This window comes from Theobroma cacao, chromosome 8 (assembly GCF_053813885.1).
Source record: "Theobroma cacao isolate CCN51 chromosome 8, ASM5381388v1, whole genome shotgun sequence".
Taxonomy (NCBI): Eukaryota; Viridiplantae; Streptophyta; class Magnoliopsida; order Malvales; family Malvaceae; genus Theobroma; species Theobroma cacao.
This window is the reverse complement of record NC_142646.1, coordinates 25,362,554-25,376,987: the sequence shown is the minus strand read 5'-3', so window position 1 is coordinate 25,376,987 and position 14,434 is coordinate 25,362,554. Positions and strand designations below refer to the sequence as shown.

The following is a 14,434-nucleotide window of genomic DNA, read 5'->3' as shown; positions in this document are numbered from 1 at the left end:
TGCCCTAGAGATTTAGCACCTATCCTTCTACTGTTGAGTGTGCGTTGATGATGGAGCGTAAGAACATGGAAAGTCGTTCGAAATAGGACTAAGAGAGCTAGAAGAAAGAGCTAGCAGGGTACGAAAGAGGGTAGTGCTAGTAGAGGTTCTGCTTTTGTGGACCGTTATAACCAATAGAGGACTTCTCAAGCACAAGGCTCCTAGTAGAGGAGTAAGTCCTTTAGTACTAGAAACAGACAAGATAAAAGGACTACTACATCAGCAAGGCAGCATGCCTCTAGCTAAGGTGGTTATTTTGTTTCATCCCACCCTTTGTGCAAAAAGTTCCACAAAGGTTCATGTCACCATGCTACGGGACTTTGATTTAAATGTACACGGTCAAGGCACATGATGATGGATTGCTCAAGGATTTCGTCTTAAGGGTTTTCACACAGAATAGTTTAGCTTGTTTTACCAACTCTGTCCATAGTAACTTAAGCCATTAAAGAGACTAGGGCAGCTAGGGGTAAAGGCGTAGCCAATATTTCCCAAGGTAGACCATCTAGATCTACACAACAAATCGTTACAAGCCAAAGGTAGGCTAGTGTTTTTGCACTGAAATTATAGGATGCTTAAACCTTTAACGTAATTTTTGTAGGTATTCTACCTATTTGTTCTATTAATGCTAGAGCATTGTATGATCCGGGTGCTTCACGTTAATTTATTTCACTATATTTTACATATGGGTAGAGAGTGCACTAGGATGGAATAGTGTCTTGCAGTGTCCACACCTTCAAAGGAGGTGTTTGCGGCAAAACATGAGTATGTAGCTTACATAGGCCGAATTAAGGATAAAGACACCTAAGCTACTTTGAATTTGTTAAACTTATTGGATTTTGATGTTATTTTTTATTTGGATTGGCTTTCTCCAAATTATGCTCGTGTGGACTACCATCATAAGTCAGTGAGATTTGATTTCCCAATAAAGTCATCTTTTACCATTCAAGGTGACCGTAGTGTGGCACCGACCAATGTGTTATCCGCCATGGTGGCAAGGAGGTCATTAAGGCAAGGTTGCCTGGGTACTTGGCTCTGGTTATGGATACCCAAATGGAGATAGGTAACATGGCAAATGTGCCAATTGTTGTAAAGTTCCCTGATGAGTTTCTAAAAGAATTACCAAATTTATCCCCAAAGTGTGCAGTTAAGTTTTGTATCAATCTAATACAGGATACTAGACCTATATACATACCACCTATCATATGGCTCTGATACAACTCAAAGAGCTCAAGGATCATTTAAAGAATTTACTAGATAGGGGTTTCATACGCCCTAGTGTGTCACCATGGAGTAAACTAGTCTTATTCATAAAGAAGAATGATGGATCACTCAGGTTGTGTATTGATTGTCGATAACTAAATAAGGTAATGATCAAGAACAAATATCCCCTTCCACAAATAGATGACTTGTTTGACTAGTTATAGGGAGCTCCAACTACCACTAATTGAAGATTAGGCAAAAGGACTTGCCTAAGACTTCATTTCGAACTAAGTACAAACATTGTGAGTTCTTGAGTTATGTCCTTTGGTCTTATGAATGCCTTGGTAACTTTCATGGATATGATGAAACGGGGGCTCAAACCATACGTTGACAGCTTTGTGGTGGTATTCATTGATGATATTTTGGTGTACTCGAAGAGTAAAGAGGAACACTAGCAACATCTCAAAATTATATTACAAGTGTTAAAAGAGCACCAGTTGCATGCCAAGTTTTTTAAGTGTGAGCTTTGGCTTGATAGTGTTAGCTTCTTGGGTCATGTGGTTTCCAAGGATGGAGTTAAGGTAGACCCAAAGAAGATTAAGGCTATAAAGAAATGGCTAAGGCCAACGTCAGTGACAAAGATTTGTAGCTTTCTCGGATTGGTCGGATACTACCGATGATTTGTCAAAGACTTTTCTAAACTTGCCGCACCAATAACTAGATTGACTTAGAAAAACGTGAAGTTTCAATGGAACAAGGCTTGTGAAGAGAGTTTTGGAAAGTTCAAGGCTTGTCTTACTCCAACATTGGTACTTAGCCTATCGTAAGGCATGGGCAAATACACAGTCTATTATGATGCCTTACATGTGGGTTTAGGATACGTGTTGATGCAGCATGACAAGGTGATAGCTTATGCCTCTTGACAATTGAAAAGGCACAAGCAAAACTATCCCACCCATGATTTAGAGATGGCTACTATTGTATTTGCACTTAAGATTTAGAGACACTATCTTTATGGAGAGACATATGAGATCTATGTAAATCATAAGAGTCTTAAGTACATATTTGAGCAAAGAGATCTCAACCTTAGGCAACATCAATGGATGGAGTTATTTAAGCGCTATTATCATACTATCTTGTATCATCCTGACAAAGTAAATGTGGTGATGAATGCTTTAAGCCAAAATTCCATAGGAAGCTTAGCCCATACATCCATTAGTAGAAGACCTTTGGTAAGAGATATCCATGATCTTAGAGACATGGGATTGCATTTTACAGTCAATGAGACCAATGCTTTATTAACACAATTTTGGGTTAGGTCAATGCTAATTGACCACATTAAAGAAGCCTATGATAAGGATGAATAGGTGACCAAGGCCGTAGAAGATACCCATGGGAGAAAAGGAGAACACTTTGTTAGAGAATTCGATGGTTTACGTCACTATGGAGCGAGAATATATATGCCGAACCTAGATGGTCTCAAGACAAAGATTCTAAAGGAGGAAAATTTATTTGCTTATGTTGTACACTCGTGAACCACTAAGATGTTGTTAGCTTTAAAATTATTATAGTTTTGATTATGACAAAATGATCAAATTTGCTTAAACATTATTTAAGTGATCCTTGACAAGTTCTTGAAATGATTTAACTCTCATACATTTGTTCTTACATAGTTACAAGCTTGAATCTTGAAGTTATTGAACTATATCTATAAGCTTGTATGACTTAGTTGTATAAGTGCTTATTATTCCTTATTCATTAAAGTCTAATTTAAAGATTAAAGGAAAATCTTGAAATTGTTTTTTGTGCACATATTAAGGGGGAGTAATCCCTCACATGCACATAGATATAAAATATAAACATAGGCATTGCACTCTTAATCTATGAGTGTTTTGTCATCATCAACAATGAGAGAAAGAATGTTGACTCCATGTGTTTTTTATGATAACAAAACATTTTCATTTATTGGTGTCTAATCATATTATTTAAGTGTGTAAAAAAACTTTTAAATCCATTAATATATTTGTTATTTGAAAGCAAGTCAAGATGCCTATTCAGTTACAAAATGGGTTAGCTGGTTAAACAAGTAAAGAAAAAAGAGCTTTAATGAAGACAAATCAGTCTTAACCGATTAACACAAATCTTTAATCAGTCAAAGCAATTTTTGGTGCTACATTAAAGACAAGCAGAAAGGTTTTAACTGGTTAATAGAAAGTTTAATTAGTTAAAAGGGTATTGGACGCAAAACAAAGGGTTATTAATTAGTTAACCAAAGGGGTTAATCGATTAAGGGTCAAACTTGAATTACCTAAAAAGCATCAAAATTCAAATTCAAAATGAAGCTAAACATTGAAGGTCGCCAAAATGAAAATATTCAAATTCGAAGAATTTTTAATTGAAGTTTATTTTAATTAGTTAAAGTTGGAGGAAAAGAAGCTTCAATCAATTAAATAGAGGATTAATCAATTAAAAGGAAGTTGGTGAAAAACAGTGCTTAATGGAGTCTAAAGATAAAAAGTTCTTAATTAGTTAAAGCCCCCTTTAATTGGTTAACACAATGAAGTAGACTACTAGACAAAAAAGCTTTAACTAGTTAATGCTCATCTTTAACCAATTAACAACAAATTTGAAAAAAAACCACTATCAGTTAACGTTCACCTTTAACCGGTTAACATGGCACTGCCAACAAATTTGAAAATAGTCGCTGAAAGATAAAAGAACGGCTATTTCTACTCCAAAACTGTTTCTAACGGCTAGAAACCATCCTCCAAGTCTAAATAGAGTTTCAAACGGTCAAAAATGAGTAAGAAAAGCTACCAAGAGTGATTTTGACCATAGAATAACAAAAACCTTTTTTTTTACATTTGTATTTCACTCCTATTTTTTGTAAAAGTGTTTGAGCTAAATTTTGTACATCGTAGATCAGCTAGGTGATCAATTGTACTTCATCTTTTTTCCATTTCTTATTTACTTAGAATGTGCGAGGCACTCTAAGGGGTAGACTAAGCTTGGAAGGCTTGGGGATTCTTGTAATGGTTTAAAGCTTGGGTTAGAAGCTCACTTTGTAAAAGCTTAATAGAAACTGTTAATTCCACTAGTTTAGTGAAGTTGGGTTGAAAATCCTTGATTGGGAGATCAAGGTAGTGAATGTAGGTCAAAGGGACCGAACCACTATAAATATTTGTGTTTCGTTCACTTTTCTTTACCTTTTCTTTACTTGGTGCCTTTTAACTTCAACAAGTTTTGAACCTTCTATTTCAAAATTATACAAAAAATTTTCCAAGCTCAAGAGCTACATTCAAAATATTTTTTTAAGTGCTATTTATCTCCCTCTAACACTCCCTTGGGACCAACATATGTACCATAATTTGAGAAAGGCATACTGGTGGGAAGGCTTGAAGAGAGATGTAGCCGAGTTTGTGGCTAAGTGTCTAGTATGCCAACAAGTCAAAGCAAAGCATCAGAGACCTACAGGGTAATTACAAACTTTACCGGTACCCAAACAAAATTCGATGGATTTCATGACAAAATTACCTTGCGTGAGAAAGAGATGTGATTCCATTATGGTGATTGTGGATAGATTGATTAAGTCCTCTTACTTCCTGTTAATGAAAACCACCTATGGAGCAGCACAATATACGAGACTATATATTTTTGAGATTGTGCAATTGCATGAAGTATTGGTTATCATAGTCTTTGATAGAGGTACACAATTCACTAACTGATTTTAGGGTAAGCTTCAAGAAGCTTTGGGAGCTAAGCTCAACTTTAGCACGACATTCCACCCTCAGACAAATGGGTAGTCTAAGAGGACTATATAGACTTTAAAGAATACGCTACGAGCTTATGTCGTTGATTTTGGAATCACTTGGAATCAACATTTTCCTTTAGTGGAATTTGCTTAAAATAATAGTTATCAAGCTCATATCTAGATGGCACCATATAAGGCTTTGCATGGGCATAAGTGTAGATTGCCCATTGTTTAGTTTAAGGTCAGTGAACAGGAACTCCTTTGACCGAGGATGATTCAAGTGGCCACCAACAAGTACAACCCCGACCCATCCTATGTGATCCAACAAGAGGAGATTCAAGTAGAAAACAACTTGTTATACGAGGAAATACCTATAAAGACCTTGGATAGACAAGTCAAGAAACTTTGTTCAAAAAAAGTAGCTTTGGTGAAAGTCTTATGGCCCAATCACTCTAGTGTGTAGGTGACTTGGGAAGCTAAATATGAGAATTGAACAAAATACCCACATTTGTTTCAAAACTGAGGTTAGTAACTATTGATTTAAATTCAAAGATGAATTTTTGTAAAAGGGAGAGAATGTGTAACCGCAACCTTTCCATAAGGTTAAAGTCATAACTTAGTTTGGTGAGCATGTAAACTTTGAGTTCTAATGACATTTTTAAACATTTATAATTGGTTGGCAAGTGAGTTTGTCCTAAAGTTGGAGCTTAGAAAAGGTCAAAGGACTTGGTTTTTACTTGAAAAGGGAATTTTAGAGCCAAGGTATCAAGACATTGTTGGGAGGTATCAACACTTTTTGCTTGGAAATATATTAATGAATAAAGTCTCAAGACCATATGCAAAAGCATCAAGACTTATGAAATTCCCAAAAAAACATCGAGACGTCTAGCCAAAATACCCAAACAAAACCATTCTATTTCAAACATATCAAGACTTAGGCCAAAGTATCAATACGTCAACGTTAAATTTCAAAAATAAAAGGGGTAAAAAGGTATTTTCATATCCCACATTATAAATATGGCCAAAACTTCAAGACCTAATAGTCTCTACCCTTCTCGAGCCACTAAAAACCCCCTTTTCACTCTCTCAACTCTTTTTCAATCTCTAAACCCATTTTTCTTCAAGTCCAACATGATTCCAAGTATCTAACCTTGATTTTCAACATTTTTAGGGTAAGGAAATGGTTTTCCAGCATTAAAGTTTATGAGTTTTCATCTTAAAGCTCTCTAAAATTCTAAAGTTTTTATTTTTACTTCAAATGTTAGTTTTCAAGGATTTGAGGTTGAGAGAAGAAGTTAGTAAAAGGATTTATGGTTAATGATGAAAGTTATGCCTAAAGATCAAGGTATTAACAATAGATTAATCTTGGATAAGTGTTGTTGGACAAGTTGCCTATTGAGAGGTTGAGTGTTCATTGAAAAGTGTTAGAGATTTAAGCATGCTTTATCCAAGTGAGTGGTTACAGTGTTTTCAAAAAAGCCTATCCTTTTGGACATAAAAGATATCGCATCTATGATCTTGAAAGCAAAAGGATTTATGTCTCATGAGACGTGCAGTTTTGGGAAGAAATATTCCCCTTTGGCAAGATCGATGAAAAGGTTAATAATTCGACTGTCAAATAGACATCTCATCACATATCACTTCTCTTAGTCCATTTGATGAACCACCAAGACACTTAGATCTTGAAAATATTAGACAGCAAAAATAAGCTAACAACCCATCATCACCAGCCAGTCCACAACAAGCCCAAGAGCCTAGGCTGGCCCAACATGATGTTATACCACTGATACATGCCTAAGAAACACTAATATGCTGCAAAGTTAATAGCCCAGACTTGAGGGCAAAGACTCCACATGATTCATCTCTAAGACACGAGCTTTCAATCCCAATCTAGAGTCCCATTTTAAGTCATAATGAAGATAACTTCAATCAAATTCTTGATAAACCAATTTCTCCTATGGTTGAACCAAGGACAGATATTCAAGACGTTAATGTCCCTTCAACACATGGAAAACAACACAACATTATTTTTGCCAAATGACAATGACAAGTTTCAAAGAAACTTTCTTGTTATGATTATACATTGCCCCCTTACTTGCTCCTGCTTCGCACTTTTCACGTTTTACGACAAACTCGACAATATATCCTTTATCTCACAATATTTCTTATTCCAAATTTTCTAGAGCTCACGATGTATTTCTAGTGGTCATCTCTGCTATCAATGAGCTAAAGTCATTTTTTCAGGCAATTAAATCTCAACACTAGTGTGATGCTATGGCTAAGGAGATAACTGCATTAGAAGCAAACAATACTTAGATCTTGGCATCTCTGCCTCTAGGGAAGCAAGCCATTGATTCTAAATGGGTGTACAAAATCAAATACAACCCAGATGGAATAGTGGAACATTATAAAGCATGACTAGTTGCCAAAGGATGTACTTAGATGGAAAAGGTGGATTTTCATAAGACCTTTACTCCAGTTGCGAAATTAGACATGGTACGTTGTCTCTGGCGATTGTCGCGATACATAATTAGGAGTTGCACCAATTAGATGTTAACAATGCCTTTTTACATGGTGATTTAAAGGAAAAAATCTATATGAAAATACCTCAGGGCTTTACAAAAGAGGGGGAGCAATGAGTTTGTCATCTCAAGAAATCTCTCTATGGGCTTCGACAAGCATCACGAAACTAGTACCAAAAAATCACTAATTCTTTACTGGTCATTGGTGTTGTCTAATCTCATGTCGATCGCTTTTTATTTACATGCTCAGCTAAGGAATCATTTGTTGTGGTATTAATTTACATTAATGATGTTATAGTAACAGGGATTGACGCACTTAAGATTTCTCAACTAAAAACTCACTTGGATCATGAGTTTTGTATTAAAGATTTGTGCAAAATGAAATTTTTTTGGGGAATTGAGGCAGCACGATCTCCGTATGGTATTGTCTTAAGCCAACGAAAATATATGGTTGATATATTGGCAAACAGTGGACTCACTGGTTGCAAGCCTGCATCAACACCCGTGGACCAACAAATCAAGCTAGATCTTGATGTAAGCCTTCTTTGTTTAGACCTAAGACAGTACAAAAGGATGATTGGACGACAGTTATATCTCACAATTACACGACCTAATATCAGTTTTGCAGTTCACATGTTAAGTCAATTTGTGCACTACCCGCGTCAACCTTATTTAGATGCAGCTTTGTGTGTCCTTAAATACTTGAAAAGGTCTCTAGGCCAAGGTTTATTGCTCTCTACTCATAGTCAGTTAACCCTTTGAGCTTACTATGATGCACACTAGGCAAGTTGCCCAACGACACATAGGTCCACTATTGGACACATCATTTTCCTTGGTTCCTTTCCTATCTCATGACTGTCCAAAAAACAATTAGTTATCTCTCGTTCCTCCACAAAAGCAGAGTATACAACCATGGCTACTATAGCAAGTGAGATTGTGTGGCTTGTCAGGCTATTGGTAGATCTACATGTCTCACATCCAACACAAGTTCCATTATTTTGGGATAATCAAGCTGCAATCCATATTACAGTAAATTTGATCTTTCATGAGTGTACCAAACATATCGAGATAGATTGTCATTTTATCAGACAACATATCCAGTCTAAGACTTTTGCTCCATGGTCAATTTCACCACAGTTTTAGTTGGTAGACATTTTCACTAAGACCTTTAGACGGAATCGGTACCATGACTCACTGATCAAGTAAGGCATTTCTAATTTGCATGCTCTAACTTGAGGGGGAGTAATGAAGGCCATCTCATTTGATATGATTTGGTTTGACTTAGTGATTCTAATTTGCTGTAATTTTCCTTAATTATAAGCTTAATCATATGACTTAACCTTGATTTAGGCAATTCATCTTTATTGTATAGATTATTTTCCTTAATAAATGTTATCGAGTAAATTACCTGACAAGCTATTGTTTTGGACACCAATATTTTTCAATGAAGAAATGTTGAAGATGGAAGGTGGAATTTGCCCACTTAAGTGCATCTCAGCTGCATAAAATATCTCCAATAAAATAAGATTCCCAATCTCACTTGGGATTTTACCTGCAAAAGTGGGAAAAGAAAATTGCAATAATAATATCAAAATCTATTTGCAATCAAAATCACCTACATATGAAAATTCTACTTTTGTTGAAGTTTTAGGAATGTAAAGGAATAAATACATTTTACTTCTTCAGCTTGGTTAAATTTCCATTATATGATAACGTAAAATTTGAAGATTGCTATATTTTTCTATATTTGAGGGTAATATATATCATCTATAATATTACCTTGTTAAAATTAGATCAATCTTCTTTTTTATATATTTACCATTTGTTTTTATTTTTCAAATAGTTGCTAAATGATAATGGCAAAAGTCACTTTGGTTTAGTTGTGTTACGTAAATTTTGAGTAAAGATCTTAGATTCGAGTTATGTTATTTGCACTTGCACATATGAAAAGGAAAGAAAAAAAAAAGAAAAAGTTGCAAAGAGTAAAATCATTATTGAGGTTATTTGACTCGTTTGGAACTTTTCAATAAATAAAATAAAATAAAAGACATGACTTTATTAAATCTAATTATATGTTTTAAAATACAGAATAAATAAAATTAAAAATCTTTTTGTCATTTGAAAATAAAAAATAAAGTCAGGTGCAATAATTGAACAAAAAAATGAATGTGAAACAATATAATTTTCTAAATAATTTCATAAATTATTGAAACATAAAAAGAGTGAATGTAAAAAAATCTATTAAATATTTGTTGTTATATCATGATCCTTTAATTTTTAACACTGAGAAATTATAAAAAAAAATTATGATATTTAAAAAAAAACGTTTTAAAATTTTGACTAATTTTAGCATTTGAGTATTGATGGATCCTAAAAAAAGTACACGAAAAAACATTTTACAAAAAAAATTGTATATAATCAAAAATTTTTACTACATAATACCATTATGCTACAATAATAATAATTCTTATTCATATTTTTCTTTTGTAACTTTTTGATTAATTATAACTTTTTGTAGTAGGAATTCTAAACCAAGAAAGGGAAATCTTAAGCAGAAAATAATGATTCCAAATATATAAGCTTTAAAAATACCATTTAGAATCTCACCTTCCAAATTATTATAATCCAGATCTAATTCTTCAAGTCTAGTTAAATTTCCAATACATCTTGGAATATTTCCACTGAGATGATTCCCTTGTAGCCGAAACACCTTAAGATTTGAATCCAAACTCATACATGGTAATTTACCTTAAAAGAATAGAAAATTCAAGTTTGAATTATTCCACAAAAAAATTAGGATGCACACATAAAATTTTTGTTTTTCCTTTTTTAAAGAGATGCACACCTAAATTTTTAGTTAAATAGTGCACAAATAAAGTAAAACTAAAATATTTTGTGATTAATTCAAGACCTAATAAAAAGTTATGCCCATTCAAAATTAGATTATATGAAGTTTGTTGTTACATTTGTGATTCTCACATCTCACATCTGATGTAAATGTGATTGTTAAGACCTTTTGTAACAATCCAAGTCCAACCACTAGCCCAACAACTTTTTGGGCCTAAACCACATGACCCTTAAAAACTTAAGCTCAAGTTGCTAGCAGTGGTGGGCTTGGATTGTTATGTAGGTTTTAACAATCACATTCACATCAGATGTGGGATGTTGGGTATCACAATCCCACCCACTCAAATCCTTGATGTCCTCATCAAGACCACACATCATATCCACAAGATCAAGATATCACCAGAGCAATGTGAAAACTCACATCGAACTAGCACAAGCTCTGATACCATTTGTAACGATCTAAGTCCAACCACTAGCCCAGCAACTTTTTGGGCCTAAACCACATGGCCCTTAAAAACTTATGCTCAAGTTGCTAGTAGTGGTGGGCTTGGATTGTTATATAGGTTTTAACAATCACATTCACATTAGATGTGGGATGTTGGGTATCATAATTTCACCCACTCAAATCCTTGATATCTTCATCAAGGCCACACATCACATCCACAGGACCAAGATCTCACCAGAGTAATGTGAAAGCTCACATCGGACTGGGGCGTTGTGGTTTAGGCCCAAAAAGTTACTGGACTAGTGGTTGGACTTGGATCGTTACAACATTTATAGTTATTCTCAAGGAAATATTTCATTTAAAACTGTTGATAAAATTTTATAAAGTTCTAGCAAATTTTTAATATTTACATACCAATATCTATATTATTAAATGTATTAAAGTGAAAAAATTGAATAAAAAAAGATGAAGGCGAAATCATATAATTTTCTAAATAATTTCACAAATTATTGAAATGAAAATTGTGAACATAAAAACTAACTATTAAATATCTGTTGCTAAATCTACTAAGAAACTATAAAAAATTATGATATTTAAAAATAATGCATTTAAAAATTCAACCAATTTTAACAATTAAGTAATGAAGGAAATAAATCTTTAACATTTAATTTTTAATAGCAACTTAGTGCATTTTAAAAAATTAAACCTAGTTTATTTTTCACCTATGCAGTGAGTGGGTGCATATAAATAGAACTAGTTTATTTTCTACTCCAAACATAAATTACGTTTAAAATGGTAATTAAATGTTATTGAGCAAATTACCAGATAGGCTATTGCTTTGGACGCCAATATATTTCAATGAAGAAATGTTGAAGACGGAAGGCGGAATTTATTGGAGGATAAAGTGTGAAAGTAAAAAATTTATTAAATATTTATTGTTATATAGTTATCTTTTAATTTTTAAGATTAAAATATTATAAAAATAATTACCATTTTTTTAAATTTTTTTAAAAGGTAAAATAATTTAAAATTTGACTAATTTTAACATTTAAGTATTGAATGGAGATATCCCTTGGATACTTGGATATCCAAGTATCCAAGTCAAAATCGTTGAGAAAGTACTTTCCAGTTATAATAAGAATTAACATTTGTATATAGCTTCTTGTAGTAAGAATTTAAATAAAAAATGGACAATCTTAAGCAACAAATAATGATACCAAATATATAAGTTTACAAATTCTCTGTAGAATCTTACCTTCCAAACTATTATAATCCAGAACTAACTCTTCAAGTCTAGTTAAATTTTCAATACTTCTTAGAATAGATCCCCTCAATTCATTTTGAGCAAGCACCAAAATTCTAGTGTTGCTTAAGCTACCAATTTTCATAGGAATGGTACTTTTAATTTCGTAATTCATGACACGTAAATCTTGTAGTGATGTGGAGATTCGAGATAGAAGTTGGAAAAATGCCATTTAATGGATTTGGCGAAATTTGTAAAACACTTAGATTCTTGCAGTTTGCCAATGAAGAAAGGAAGCTCCACTCATGATTTGGAGTTTTTGTGGTTAAATGATTTGACCAAAGGCGTAGCTCCTTAAGGAAATTGAAATTGCCAAGTATATTCGAAACAAGGCCAGAGAACGAGTTTTGATTCAAACTTAGAATTTTGAGTTTCGAAGCATTTGAGATACAATCAGGAATATTTCCATTAAGATAATTACTCCCTAAGTTAAGTACCTCAAGATTAGAATCCAAGCTCATGCATGGTAATTTACTTTAGGAGAAAAGAAAAATACAAGTTAGAATGTTTCCACCAAAAAAATTTTTGACTCATAGATAAATTTTTAGTTATTCCTTTTTTGAAAATAATACAAAAATAAATTTTTCATTAAATATCACACTAGTATAACTTCTTGTACTAAGAATTTTAAACAAAAAATTGGATCTTCAGTAGAAAATAATGAAAACCAAAATATAATCTTAACAATATAACTTTTAAAATAATAAATAAATAAAATATATAATCTTTTTGTCAATCGTAAATAAAAAATAAATAAATAAAGTCAAGTGAAAAATTGAACCAAAAAAGGATGAATGTAAAATAATATTATTTTTAAATAATTTCATAAATTTTTATTACTAGTCAAAGAGTGAATGGAAAAAAATCTATTAAATATTTTTTTTGTATCATTATCCTTTAATTTTTAATATTAAGAACTATTAAAAAATATGATGTTTAAAATAATTGATTTAAAATTTGACTATTTTTAACATTTAAGTATTGGTGAAGATAAATATTGAAAAAAATGCACGCAAAAAAACTTTTATATAACAAATTTTACTACCTAATACCATTATGCTATACCTTTATTATTATTATTATTATTATTATTATTATTATTATTATTATTAATTCTTATTCATATTTTCTTTTTGCATTTTTTTATTAATTAGAAGTAGAAAGTACTTTTGAATTGTAATAAGAATTAACGTATATATCTTTTTGTAGTAGGAGTTTAAAACCAAAAAATGAAAAATCTTAAGTGAAGAGAAATTACCAGATAGATTATTATTTGCCAAAGAAATCAACTTCAATGAGGATAGATTGAAGATACTTGAAGGTATAGAGCCAAAAAGTTGATTGTCTCGTGCACGAAACATTTTCAGCTTTTGAAGATCACCAATCTCATATGGAATTTCTCCTTGAATCAAATTGTATCCCAAGTCCAAGGTCTCCAAGTTTGACATGTTAGCAAGAGTTGGAGGAATTGTACCTGTGAAAGTATTGTTGCTGAGGATCAAGTATTTAACTTTATGTAAAGCTCCAAACCATGAAGGAATCTCCCCATTAAAAGCATTGTAACTCAAATCAATGAGTTTCAAGCGACGCAACTTGGCCAATTCTTTGGGTAGATAGCCATGGAAATTATTGCCACTCAAGTTAAGTGAGACTAGGAATGAGAGATTCCCTAGGTGTGGAGCAATAGTTCCCTCAAGACCCATGCCTGAAAGATCCAAGACAGAGACTCTTCCATAGCGCGCAGTGCAAGAAATACCCACCCAATGACAAACTGAGTTAGTTTTGGACCAATTATTGGCCAAGACATCATGAGGATCAAGGATTTGGTTTTTGAATTCAAGAAGTGTAGCTTGATCTGTGGTGAGATTACTCAGACTCGTACTCGTACTCATAGTAAGGCAAATCAATAAACATTGTATTGGCAATATAAAAGAAAAATGAAATTTGATATTGTCCATGAGCGTGGGATTACTCATCAGGCAAAGAGTAAGAGAAAAGAAACTTAAATTTGATGAAAGGGAGGAATAATTAACTAGGAACTTAAGCATTGCTTAAATAGAGTCTAACTTTTCCATATTTAAGGGACCCACACGTATGACTTTTCTAACATATGACATTAATATTCATTTTACATTGACAGATCTTTAGGACATAATTTTTAACAGTAACAAAAATCATGGATTAATTATTACATCAACATTTCTTTAAATATTTATATTTAATTATTGGTTTTTTTTTAATATTTTTTGAGCACTTATCTACTCCACAAGTATTACTACTAACAAACCATATAATCCACTTTTTTAAGTATTCTTTTGATTTATTTC

At 32.7% G+C, this 14,434-nt stretch overlaps 1 protein-coding gene across 6 annotated transcripts in view; it reads right to left on the bottom strand.

The window, feature by feature from the left end:
- Positions 1–14,114, bottom strand: part of LOC18592805 (uncharacterized) — a 43,943-nt gene extending 29,829 nt beyond the window's left edge. For all 6 annotated transcript variants that reach the window (XM_088808763.1, XM_088808767.1, XM_088808762.1 and 3 more), the window contains exons 1-3: positions 13,366–14,114; positions 10,120–10,260; positions 8,921–9,064 (exon numbers count right to left, since the gene is read on the bottom strand). In XM_088808763.1, coding sequence (XP_088664889.1) covers positions 8,921–9,064; positions 10,120–10,260; positions 13,366–14,083 — 1,003 coding nt within the window. In that variant the 5' untranslated portion in view covers positions 14,084–14,114. The remainder of the gene's footprint in view (positions 1–8,920; positions 9,065–10,119; positions 10,261–13,365) is intronic.
- Between the last annotated feature and the right edge of the window lie 320 nt (positions 14,115–14,434).